Source organism: Notolepis coatsorum, assembly GCF_963971535.1.
Source record: "Notolepis coatsorum genome assembly, chromosome: 6".
NCBI classification, from domain to species: domain Eukaryota; kingdom Metazoa; phylum Chordata; class Actinopteri; order Aulopiformes; family Paralepididae; genus Notolepis; species Notolepis coatsorum.
In genome coordinates, this window is record NC_140170.1 from 63,072,172 (window position 1) to 63,086,269 (window position 14,098).

Below are 14,098 nucleotides of genomic sequence, written 5' to 3' on the forward strand. Positions count from 1 at the left end.
AATAATAAAATGATTTCAATCTGTGTGTAATGAATCTATATAATATATAATTTTCACTTTTTGAATTACTGAAATAAATGAACTTTTCCTCGATATTCTAATTTATTGTTTATCCAATATTTTGCAGGGTAAATCTGCATTTCGCTATGATTGATTCCCCTAGCTCATGGAATGAACTCCAGTTTAAAACCTTGATCTCCAACCTTTGTCAATCAAGTTGTACGTGTTTTTAATTGATTTGTTATCCTTGCTTTTTGCCTTGTCTTGCTGTCTTAACCTAAACCCATGTCTTGCTGTCACACCCATACTCCATTCCCTACACCCTGTCTCCTCCAGGATTGAATACAAGGTCTCCCTCCTCACCCATCAGTGCATCCACAGCAACGCCCCCTCCTATCTAAAGGAGCTCATCGCTCCCCTGACCTCCACCCGCTCCCTCAGCTCTGGACACTCAAACACACTCCAACCCAAACACAGGACACACCTCCGCACCATGGGTGACCGGGCCTTCTGCTCAGCTGCTCCTCGGCTGTGGAACACCCTCCCGACCATTTGAGAGCACCACAGTCCGTTGAGGTTTTTAAAAAGGGGCCTAAAAACATTTATTTTTAACGAGGCATTTGCCTGAATTATTCTTTTACTTTTATTTTTACTTCTATTCATTTTATTATTATTCATTTTTATGTTCTTCCATTTCATTGGTTGTTTTATTCATTTGATTTGTTTTTATTCATTTAACTTTTTATCTTCATCTCCTGTAGCACTTTGAGATTTTCACAAATATAAAGTGCGGTACAAATTGAATTATTATTATTAAACCCCAGTTCATGAATGCTTTTACATTCGCTGTTCTCCGCTGTTCCAAACACTGGTGTCAGTCAGGCAGGACATTCCTGGGGAAATCCTCCGGCACACAGGAAGTGATGCGTTTTACGTCACCAGCGGCAACAGCAGCAGTTTGTTTGGAATGAATAGAAGACTAACTCAGTAGATATCGCGTTTTTTTAAGATGGAAAGGAAGTCAATACAGTGCAAAAACACAACAGCAATGATCGCTTATCACCAACAGATGTCGCCAAAACAAACAGAAAGGGGGATATTGGGGGTTACTACTTTCACTAACTGAGGGTTTAAATTAGGCCACCTCTATCACTTTAGCATGCTTCAGTATAACGTTACAGTCTGTTCCGTTCCACTTTGAACATCACATTCTCAGTCAGACTGACTCTGCTAGATAGATCTCCAACGTGACTTCTGCGATAATGGGTCATAGTAATATATTGTGATTTTTTATAAATGTCTGTATATTTACTAAGCCTTTTTGATGAGCAGTTGAAATCTCTAGGGGTGACCTCGACTAGTCGAATAGTCCAGTGGTTCCCAAAGTCGGGGTCGCGACCCAAAGGTGGGCCGCGAGCAGCCACGGGAGGGCCGCGAGATGATTAAAAAAAAAATAAAAATCAGGCCACTGAACTTAGAAGCAGGCCAGGACAATGTGTCTAGTTGTATTCTAAAATTATATTCTATTGTATTCTAAAATGTGACTATATGGTTTTATATTAACTTAATAAATAAACAAAAAATCTACTTATTTCAACGAACATTTCAAACTAAATAACAGATTATGCACATAAAACGCTGAAAACAACCGAAGCAACAATAGTATTTTAATGAGGCTATTATTATTATCATTATTATTTTGCAACAAGTTAGCCCTCTCATAAATAGCACATATAAATGAATAACTAACTTGAACTAACTTAATAGGATTGAAGTGATATTTGGCAAAAAAAATCGGTCGCCTGGCAAAAAAAAAGAAAAAAAAGCCTGACGATGTGCATTGGGCCGCGGCTCTCTGACACATTATTTTCTGGGTCCCGGACTGAAAAGTTTGGGAACCCCTGGAATAGTCGATCGAAAGGAGCAGTAGTTGACTGCCAACCTCTTAGTCAAATGCAAAAAAATAAAATAAAGTAATATTTTTTTATTATTCTTTCCAAAAGCAAAGTAAAGAGGCCTAGAAGCGTGGCTAACGCTAATGGTGTGCATACCAGCGAAGCATACCTGCCTAAGAAAACAGGCACAGAGGCACTGAAAGAGGATTTCACCCATCTAATGAACACACTAGACTAGAAAAATATCAAGATGTATCTATTAGTGGACCAATTGCATGCTTTCGCAGAGGACAAGAAGCCTTCAGTCGACTCTACAAATCGGGGACAGGCCTAGAAATCTCTGAGGGGGCACTTAGTTTGTTGCTTGTTCTTTAAAAACGCCCATCGGATGCGGTGCATGGCGCATTACATGAGATGCCTGGTTTTTAGTGAATCCCAAATAAAAAGGATACATAGGAAGATGTGACATTATACGGTATTTTGGTCGTAATGGCTTGCGATGATGATGATGAGGAAGAGGAGGATGACAAGTAGGGATGCTAACCTTCTTACTGTCTTTCACTATTATGTACCTTACTACTATACTTATAGTACTACATTTCATGCTAATATGTCTATACTACTACATGTATACTACTACTTATCATGCTATTATGTCTATACTACTATACGTATACTAGTACTTCCTACTTACCATGCTAATATGTCTACCGGTATACTACTATACTTATAGTACTACCTAACATGCTAATATGTCTATACTACTATACGTAAACTACCTATCATGCTAATATGTCTATACTACTATACGTAAACTACTACCTATCATGCTAATATGTCTATACTACTATACGTAAACTACTACCTATCATGCTAATATGTCTATACTACTATACTTATGTCTATTACTATGCACTCAAGATCAACACTGTTTGACGAACAACGCCACTGACCCTTAGCTGCCAGAGATGAACCCTCCTGCTGACTTGTTGTTCACAATTTGTAAGTTAAAAGCTTCAGCTAAATGTAAATGTTAAATTGGATGCGTCAATACCAATACTGGCCAAAGAGGCTAAAAGAGTAGCCTGGAGATATCGGTATCTGGAGATGCTTTTGACACAAAATGGAAGAAAATGGATTATATCTTAAAGGAAAACTCCAACATTTTGGGAGATTTGCTTATTTGCCATCTACCCTGGAGTTAGACAAGAAGATACATACCTTTTTCTTCTCTGTGCATGCAGTAGGAGTAGGAAGACGTTGGGAACTAGGCTAATGGAGGAACCTACTTCCAGTGACTGACGCTAAGCTAGGCTAACGGTGCGCGTCTTCCTACTCCTACTGCATGCACAGAGAAGAAAAAGGGTATGCATCTTCTTGTCTAACTCTAGGGTAGATGGCAAATAAGCTAATTTCCCAAAATGTTGGAGTTTTCCTTTAATAATTTTTTTAAAGTCTACAATGTTCAGTTCAAGTAGTGGAACGGACTGATATTCTGTATCAGACGATACTGAAACATGTTGGAATCTGTACAGAGAGTGAATAAATAGTATCAGAGCCTCCCTAATGATGATGATGATGAGGAGGAGGAGGATCAGGAGGAGGTATGTAGTGAGACTCACTGTTATAGTAGGAGAACTGGAGGTAGTTGAGGTGGGCCGGCAGGAAGTCTTCAAAGGGTTTGTCTTTGCCGGCGATCATGGCCAGTTCTGTAGTGCAGCGCTGCTTACAGTTCAATGCCTGCATGTAGTGGTCTGAGACACACACACACACACACACACACACACACACACACACACACACACACACACAGGTAGGTTTACACATGGCGAAGTTTGTCAGGTCACTGAAGTAAAATAAGACATTCAAAGCAGCCGTGTGTTAACCTACCTCTACTATAGTTTACCCAAGTTTCAAGTTTTCAAGTTTCTTTAATAGTTGTCATACAGAAGTACAGAATACTTTCATACAAAATGCTTCTTACTGTTACGCTCCAGAGACTGTGCTAGACAAGATAGTATCAAACTCTGTATGAGAACATGTACAATAGTTCTGTATATACTATATATTTAACGCATATATATCAGTGTTTCCCCTAGGATTTATTTATACCCAGTTTAATCACCTGTGCATTGTATATTACTATTGCACTTTACTGTTACATTTGCACTATGAACATATTTCCGTTGCACTGTACTCGACAATAACAACGATGTAGTCTCACCTGTCATGGACTGGAACAGGTCGGCGCTGTACTCCATGTAGTTGTATCCGTCGTAGTCGTAGGCTCCCTCGCACAGCGCCCTGCACTCCTCGTCCTCCACGAAGTAGAGCGCGACCGCCTCTTCAAAGTGCTTGGCCGCCACGCCGAACGAGTCGTCGCTGTAGTAACGCTTCCCCACCAGGAACTCTGCCTGTGAGGAACGCAAGTTTGTCGTACAATTAGGGCTGGGCGATATGGCCTAAAAATAAAATCTCCGATTTTTTTCTTTTTTTTTTTAAATCTTTAATCGATTTTTTTCTCTTGAAAACTAGAAATCATTCAAATAACCTTTGTTTTTATTTGACACAAAAAAAAATCAAACCAAGATGAATTTCAATATTGGGATTGAAGTGCAAACCTAACTTTCACCAATCTTCACTTAAAAAATAAAAAAAATTATAATATAAAAGGTTACTCTTGATCAAACAAAGATGAATGTCCCTATTGGGATTAATAGTGCAATAACTTGCTTTTTCACCAAACTTCACTTAAAACAAATAAAAGGTGCCTCTTGATCATCAAACAAGAATGAATTTCCCAATTGGGATTAATAAAGTGCAAATCTAACTTTCACCAAACATCACTTTTTGTAAAATAAAGGGTGACAATTTTTTTTGAAAATCGATTAAAAATTTTCAAAATCATCCTAAATCTTTAATTCTAATTAATCGATCAAATCGATTAATCGCCCAGCCCTACGTACAATGGACCATATTCACACAGCGGCTGTTTTGCTCTTATGTCATGGTCAGGTTGGGATTCCCTTGCTCAGATTGGGATTCCCCCATAACAACCCCATTATTCACCTGTTCTATTCTCCATCCATCTATCATCCATTGCAACACTATATTATCACCGACATCCAGTTGGGAGATCCCCTTTGAACTGCCCATCTGAGGTTTCTCTCCTCCAAAGGTACCCATGTACATGTCGAAATACTTCCCAAAAAGGTCAGTGAATTCCACGACCACAACACCAAAGGGAGCTCCACAAATCATGTTAAACCCAGATTCGGCTCAAACAAGAGACTAAACACGTTTCACAATTATGCCACAACAATGTGGAACGCCCAACCCACAGCTGTAAAATAATGTGAATCCCTACCCTCCTTCAAAACCGCTCTCAAAGAGCACCTATGGGAGGCTGCAATTAGAAACTGTCCCCGGTAAATGTCCAAACCCCCATCCCCACCCACCCAACCAACCCCCTCCAATGTACAGTTTCTTCCCCCTCGAATGTATATATTTTCTTTTATGATCTCCGTCTCTTAAACAGTACTGTATATTTGTATATCTTGTATGTCATAAATGTCTGGATGTAACAGTACTGTATATCTGTATGTCGTGTATGTCAAGATGAAAGTCTTTCTCTGGTCTGCATCCCCTTAACAGTTGTGTGTATTGAGCTGTACTGTATTGTACCCATTCTGCAATCTGTTAATAAAGTTTTCAATCAATCAATCAAACCACATTGCTAGGTTTTTAGTGAGTCGTTCCTTATCTTCATTGGGGAAAGTCTGGGAGTGTCGCATATTTGGATTTTTTTTGTGGTTTTTGATCTATTGTGATGTTTCTTCTTGACTTGTACAACCCATGGGGGCTATTCCATGTGATCTCGAGCTATACAAATACAAATACATTTGATTAGATTATGGGAAAGCTAGCCTGGCTTGGCGCAAATAAATGAAAACGGATATGGATTTTCTCTTATGTCATGCTCAGGTTGGGATTTCCTTGGTAAAATGGCCGTTGTGTGAATACGGTCAATGATTTGGGATACGCTCTCTTCTCTTTCTAGGACATCCTGAAGTTAATAGGGCAGATACTCTACAGATCACAGTGTATATTTGACTCTGGAGTACATAAGATAAGATAAGATATTCCTTTATTGATTCCCTTGGGGAAATTCCAGCGTCAAAGCTTGATTGATTGATTGAATACTTTATTGACACAACAGTAAGACAACATTTGAACAATAACAATGTCATAATGCTGGTCAAATGGATAGGACACAATAAAGCCATGGCTTGTTTCCATTGTGGTCCATTTACATAGAACATAAAAAGGCACAAAAACACAAATGAACATGTACACAGACAGGACACCCTAAAAGTAAGTACAAAAACACCTGAAAACTCATACAGTCAACTAATGTTAAAATACATCTTAAAAACCGCAAACACTTAAAAGCAACTCATGATAAAAGAGATCAAAAAACCAAATTATGATAAAAGAGATAAAAACCAAATTAAGACCAATTTGATTTTAGGGTGGATTTAAATCCGAGAGGGGAGTTCAGGAGTTTTAGGAATGTTGGCAGGGCATTCCACATTACAGTAGCCGAGTAAAAAAAAATGCCTAGAGTGAATGTTGTGCAGGAGTCTCACTAGTTTATTTTGGGAGGTCTGGAGCTTTGTCTTCATTTGTTTGGAGATGTTACTGTACCATGAAGTGCAACGCAGGGGCGTAGCTGGGGGGGGTAGCTTAGGATGATTCCAAGGGCCCAGCACTGGGCCCCCCCCCCCTGAAGTGTGTGTGTGTGTGTGTGTGTGTGTGTGTGTGTGTGTGTGTGTGTGTGTGTGTGTGTGTGTGTGTGTGTGTGTGTGTGTGTGTGTGTGTGTGTGTGTGTGTGTGTGTGTGTGTGTGTGTGTGTGTGTGTGAGATATATAGAGAGAGAGAGGGGGGGCTTTGGTAGACTATTGCATATTATGCGTTTTCATCAATAAAAAAATGGCAAAGAAAATTCCAATTTCCACTCTGAGCATTCAGTAGAAAGCCATCTGGCTTGCAAGCTAGCCTACCTAGCCTAAGACTCTGGAGAAAACGGTAAGCGCATCTGCCTTGATGTTCCTTTTAAAGGACAGGTTGTGTCTGTCTCACCATATGTGGCCTGGCCTCCAAGTCTTTGAAGTCCTCCTCCTGCACCCCGGCCATCATCCTGTAGTAGTCCAGGTTCTGCTTCATCTCCATGTGGTCTGGGTTGGCCTGGAAGAACGTGTTGGCCGCTGCCACTGCCTTGCTCAGCATGTTGATCTACCAAAACAGACAGAGGACGTGCTTTATCAGTTAAAAAACATATTCAACACATTTAAACACCTTTTGGATGAGTACACGGTTTGACGAAGACTTCTTACTACATAATGACTGGCGGGGCTGCTCAATTATGGCAGAAATCTTAAATCACGATTATTATGATTGATATTGAGATCACGATTGTTCAACACGATTACTCGTTGATTTGAGAACATCGTATGACGACGTTTCTTCTCGACCAAAGGCTGTCTTTCTGTCATTTTTTACAAGTTACCAAAGACGTTTAAAAATAACTGATGAGAGCAACACGGCATGCGGCACAATAATTGCGATTATCTTGTTTTCATGATCGTGGCAAGCCAAAAATCGTAATTGAAATTATTAGGGCCCAGTCCTAATAATGACATCAAAGGATAATTTATGATGCACCAAACACCTTTAACCCATCAGATGTACGGTTTCACATGAAATCACGTGATTTTGATAACTGAGCAGCACTCTAATTGACCATATTCACACGGTAGCCATTTTGCTCTTATGTCATGCTCAGGATGGGATTCATTTCCACCCTGTTCCCACAGTGTTTGTGACATAAGAGCAAAATGGCCGCTGTGTGTATATGGTCAATGGAAGGTGTCACCGCAAAACTTCTAGGATTCTAAGAGAAGATTCCAAAATCAGACAACTGAAAAGAGTTAAATTAGGCGGTACAGAAAAGTGATCAGCCATCTGGTCAGGAGTGCTGGGAATGTGTGTGAACGTGTGACTTAAATCAATTACAAAGGGGTGCACCGATATGAAAATTGGCCACCGATACCGATTGTTCAACTAACACAATCGGCCGATACCGATACCGATACCGATAATTGTGGCAAAAAATAAGTATTTTTAATTTTTTTTTTTTTTTTTTTTTTTTTTTTAATGAAACTACTGTATATTTGTATGTGTGTTTGTATTTGTAGGCCTCTTTACTTACTTAAAAAAGGAAACATCAAGAAATATGTTTATGGTATCACTGATCCCTCTCCCAGTATCGTCTGGCGGCCTGCAGAGGGATACTATTTTCTCAACCAGAGCTTTCAACCAATGCAATGGAACCATTCTGGCGGCCTGCAGCGGGATACTATTCTCTCAACCAGAGCTTTCAACCAATGCAATGGAACCATTTTGATTGACAGTCGATTCGGCCAATTACGCCACACCGCTAGCACCCACCTCCTGCTTACCACCAAGCGTTTATTCATTTTTCTACTTCGGGGCATGCCGCCATTGATCTGCTTGCGAGAATGCGAGTCAAACTTAGAACCACAACAAGCTAATACGTTAGCTGCCCGGCAGTGCCCGCCGACCAGCGCGCTCCACAGGATGGCCAAACGAGACACAATGATTTTACTGCAACAAATTTTATAATAAAACAAAGCCTTTCTATACATTTGTCTGGTTGAAAACTTTATTAACAGATTGCAGAATGTGTAGTTGGGTACGGAATGAGCAACGGAATGTAACCGAGCTATGCACGGCTTGCTTGCTATCTTCGGGTAAATACTATGCTGATGTAATTGAACGTGTAACTAACTATAATAACGTTAATGCCACAAAACGAATGTTTGTGTCATTTTAACAGCAGATACTTTCTTAAATGCCATCCTCCCGACAGAGCGGTGTTGATGGGGAGCTCTGATGGATTCGCTTGGTTGTGTTATTAACATTGAACAGCTAACCGAAAGCTAGGGTTAACTAATGTTAAAGGTTTAGCCATAACGTTACGTTGGCTAAAGTTGGGGCTATTCTTAATCCAGTAATAATGGCTGCAGACCTGCAAGCAAAGTACAGCAAGTTGGCAAAGGAGTATTCCAACGTAAATCACATTTTCACCAGTAACGTTAGTCTTCTGCCTCCCGGCTATGAACGGACTCGGAGTAATGCCTTGCTGCTATGGGTAATAATAATATGCTGATGTTATTGTCCGTGTAACACTAACTATATAACGTTAATGCCACAAAACGAATGCCTTGTTAATCATAAATAGTAACTTTGATGCAGTAGCTTGTGTGTGTGTGGGGGGGACGGCGGGCGTTGTGCAGGTAGGTCGCGAGTGAATTTTTTTTTTTGCCTTTTGACGCTACACAAATGGATGGTTAGTTATCGGCGACTGCTATCGGCACATTTGAGCTTATCGGCCGATAGGCCGATAGCAGTCAACAAGGCACTTATCGGCCGATACCGATACCCGACCGATATATCGGTGCACCCCTACCTACACTATAAGTTCCAGAAGCGCCTGAGCATAGTGACAAAGGGCCTCATTTACCATTATTTCCTCACGTGTAAAGGGATGAACATTGATAGAACACTGTGCCACAATTAACGTAAAACACAAAAGAGTCACAACACTAGGGCTGGGTTAAGAAAATCGATTTCCGATTCTGAATCGATCTTCATTTGAATGAACGATTATCGATTCATAATCCCTAGATCGATATGATATATATATATATATATATATATATTTTTTTTTTAATGTAGTCGTTATGCCATTTCCCTTCCTGGTTGTCTCGTGTCCAGATCTTGCGCAACGTGTTTGAATCTAAAAACATGGATCAAGTGAAAGCATCACTCAAGTCACTGCCAGGTGCAAAGGCAGATGTCTGGTTGCATTTTGGATTTAAAAAACATGACAACGGACAGAGAAGAGCTGGACAAAAGCAAAGCCATATATAAGCTGTGCAAAGTGGAGGTGAAATATTGTGGAAATACAACAAATCTATGAAACCACTTACTGAGAGACATCACCCAGACGTGACATATGCAAAAGCCAATGTTCCAATAAAAAGTACATTCATGTAACTGCTTGAGTTGAGAGTCAATTCTTAATGTAAACATTGATATTTTTAACAATGCAACATGTTAAGAGGGTTCCTTGAACCATGTATAGCATTGAATCGAATCGGAAATAAAATCGATTCGGGACCTTATGAATCAGAATCAAATCGTTTTGCAAAATCAGTGGTGATACCCAGCCCTACACAACACAGCTTTGCAAGAATTCATTATAATCACATTTTAATTGGAATACGAGTTTGATCGTGTATATTTAAGAAGCTCTCCATACAAATGTGTGTGTTATTTTGCTTGATAAATGAGGTCCAATGTCTTCATCCACAGACAGAACATGTATACACGGTCACAGAGGGTTGATGAGCATGTGAATCATTTCTAGTGGAGTTCTGTCTGAAACACAGAATCTGGCCGGCTGGTAGACGCTGGTCTTTCCATGTGGGGAGACGGAGGTTTGGATCCAGGGATGTTTACAGTGGTGCTGTGACACAGACGGGTTTCTCCACGGGGTGAGGTGAAGTCACACTGGCCCTGCCTGAAGCCTAGTAGGCCTGATATCTCTTGACCAGGGAGGGTTCTGGTTAAATCCAGTTAAATGGTAAATTGTGTATTAATAGCGCTTCTATATAAAGCTCTTTACAATTTATTCCTCACATTCACCCATTCCACTCACCAACGGCGGAGCCATGCAAGGTGCTCAAGGACACTTCGACACGCTGCCCGGGAGGAGCAGGAATCTAACCGAGAACCTCCAGATTACCAGACGACTGCTCCACCGCCTGAGCCACTGTCGGGCCGTTAAGTCACTGTCGCTGATGCCCTGTAAGACACTTGATGTTGTAGTGGCTTTTTGTTTTTGGAGCTAATAGTCTATTCATGTATTTACATGACGCAACTGTTAAAGCAAATCCTTGCAGTAAAATGTGTTATTAGTACAATATAATAAAAGGACAACGCCTACAGCTCCCAGTAGCCTACTAGGCTACATTCACACTGCAAGCCTTAGTGCTCAATTCTGATTTATTGCTCAGATAAAAAAAAATGTAGTGTTCACATTATTATAATTTTATTCTTTTTGTATGTGGCCAATATCAGATTCTAGTGTGAATTGGTCACGCTCCTGATCTGACCCACATGCAAACAATAACGAATATGAAACATGTAAACATGGGCGACAGGCACTGAAGACTTTAGGACTACATATGAATTGAAAAGATCAGATTCCATGTAGCGTAGCTTGTGCTGTTCACACTGTTGTGAAAAAATCAGAAGATTTGGGCCACTTTTGCCTGCAGTCTGAACGTATCCGTATCGTCATCGTTCCACATAAGCACACGGTTGGGGGGGGGGCTAGATTACTATAATAAACATGAATTAGGCTACACATAAACCACACGAGGACCAAATGTAAAACATTGACACTTCCATTGAGAATGCCTGTTACAGATGAGTGCGGCAACTCTTCTTGTATCACAAACAGTACTGTATTTGCAAATCTGGTATGTCATAAATGTATAGATGTAGCAGTACTGTCTATCTGTATGTCATGTATGTCATGTTATGATGGATTGAAAATGATGAATTGAAAATGATGTAAACAAGACAAAAGTCTTTCTCTGGTCTGCATCCCCTTAACAATTGTGTTGAGCTGTACTGTATATTGTACCCATTCTGCAATCTGTTAATAAAGTTTTCAATCAATCAATTAATCAATCAGGCTTATGGCTATTAAATCACCGAATTTCCCCCAAAGGTATTGCTAATTCAAACAGTGACTTCAAAAAAGTAGACCTACAGTACACATGGCCTACACACCTACTGCTACTACTGCATTCATTCAACTGGTGTGTCCCCCAGAAGCTGCGTCTAGACGAGCAGCCTGCACAACTCTGACTCCACCTAAAGACGTGGCATGCTGGTCGTCTCGGTTTTGGGGGGTTGGGGGCATGTATACAGTCATCTGGGGGCATTTACAGTACCCCCAGTTTAGCGTCGGTGGAGAAGTTTGAATGAGATTACAAAATACGACGAGATAAAAAAAAACGTGGTGTGTTGTAATGTAGTCGATCTGGGCCTTTATGGTTTATTAAATAACTCCAAATGATACACCGTGATGCATCTCGGTCGGTTAGTTTCTAGTTTTAGGCCTACCATAACAAACCACGAAAAGTCGATATGGCATCATTACAGCGCATCATCGTTTCAAGTTTTGTTTTACTTTGTCACATCACATATAAATGTACATTAATACTAGTGAAATGCTTGTTTCTGTATATGAGCCACCGCCTTGAGATTGTGCTTCATACAGTAATAGAATAAAGGCCAAACTATAAAGTACAAAGTTAAGCATATCTCGCATGTCTTTAATAATAATAACGTGTCACACATACCTTGAAATAGGCGACCTGCAGGTAATTATAAGGGCTCCTCTTTTTAAACTCCAGCTCCACTTCGGCGCCGATCTTGTGCACGGTGGTGGGACCGAGTTTCCCCAGTTCGCAGGAGTTCACGCAATCGGCTCGTCTCAGGATCGTCTGGAAGAACCCGAGGTCCTCCACGGAACCGGCTCCCGGTATACCGAGCAGCACACCGGGCACACCCTCATCACCACCCTCCTGACCCAGCAGCCCGGCCAGAGGCGCGCCGCCGAACGCGGTCCGGTTGGCGCAGCCGATGCGACAGCGCGTCCTCACCCGGCGCAGGGTCGCCTTGTTGCGCAGCGCCCGCTCCATGTTCAGGATCACCGACATCCAGTCGTTCTTGTAGTAGGCTTCCACCGCCGTGTCGAACAGCACGTCGTAGGGCTCCAGCAGGGCATGGTTGCTGATGTCCGACGAGCACATCGGGATGGTGATGGTGATGATGAAGCACGACAACACTAAAAGCAAGGAACGGCACTCCATTCTTCTCTCGGGGAAATTGTGTGGGGCGCTCTCCTCTCTAGTCTCTGCATGGGAGCATACGAGCCCGCTGGAGAGACGCCGGTGTCGGGAGTCGGGAGTGGGAGGGAGCTGAAACTTGTTACTACGGCAAACTTTGGAGGTGGGGTTTGTGGAGAGAGAGAGAGAGATTGATTGATTGATTGATTGATTGATTTGATTGATTGATTGAAAACTTTATTAACAGATTGCAGAATGGGTACAATACAGTACAGCTCAATACACACAATTGTTAAGGGGATGCAGACCTGAGAAAGACTTTCGTCTTGTTTACATCAGGGTCCCCCATTTTCAATTCATCAGGACATATGTGACATACGTAACATGACATACAGATAGACAGTACTGCTACATCTATACATTTATGACATACCAGATTTGCAAATACAGTACTGTTTGTGATACAAAAAGAGTCCAGAAAAGGGAGTATATACATTTGACTTAAAAACTGTACATTGGAGGAGTTTGGGTGGGTGGGTGGGGGGGGGGGGGGGGGGGTTGGGTAGGAGGGGTTGGGGGGGGGACACTGTACAACTGTACAAGCAAAACTGTACATTGGAATATTGACAACCATACTAGGTAATTTACTGTACATTGGGGGGGGGGGAACACTGTACAAACAAGCAAAACTGTACATTGGAATATTGACAACCATACTAGGTAAATTACTGTACATTGGAGGGGGTTGGGTTAGGACATTTACAGGGGCCAGTTTCGAATTGCAGTCTCCCGTAGGTGTTGGTGTTGTAGAGAGAGATTGATTGATTGATTGATTGATTGATTGATTGAAAACTGTATTAACAGATTGCAGAATGGGTACAATACAGAATACAGTACAGCTCAATACACACAATTGTTAAGGGGATGCAGACCAGAGAAAGACCCCTAGAACCCACCTCACCCCTGCCCACTTTGACAACCTAGGATGGCTTAGAGCAGAGTACAGCAACTTGCAATGGGCCTGGTCTACAAGATACACTATATGACTAAGGTACCCATGTACATGTCAAAATACTTCCCAAAGGTCAGTGAATACCACGACCACAACAACAGAGGAAGCTCAACAAATCATGTTAAACCCAGATTCGGCTCAAACAAGGGACTAAACACGTTTCGAAATTATGCCACATC

The 14,098-nt window shown here is 41.3% G+C and overlaps 1 protein-coding gene across 2 annotated transcripts in view; it reads right to left on the minus strand.

Moving 5' to 3' along the window:
• Window positions 1-13,012, minus strand: part of p3h1 (prolyl 3-hydroxylase 1) — a 51,052-nt gene extending 38,040 nt beyond the window's left edge. For both annotated transcript variants that reach the window (XM_084317179.1, XM_084317178.1), the window contains exons 1-4: window positions 12,419-13,012; window positions 7,038-7,190; window positions 4,120-4,309; window positions 3,518-3,649 (exon numbers count right to left, since the gene is read on the minus strand). In XM_084317179.1, coding sequence (XP_084173305.1) covers window positions 3,518-3,649; window positions 4,120-4,309; window positions 7,038-7,190; window positions 12,419-12,931 — 988 coding nt within the window. In that variant the 5' untranslated portion in view covers window positions 12,932-13,012. The remainder of the gene's footprint in view (window positions 1-3,517; window positions 3,650-4,119; window positions 4,310-7,037; window positions 7,191-12,418) is intronic.
• Window positions 13,013-14,098: the final 1,086 nt, after the last annotated feature.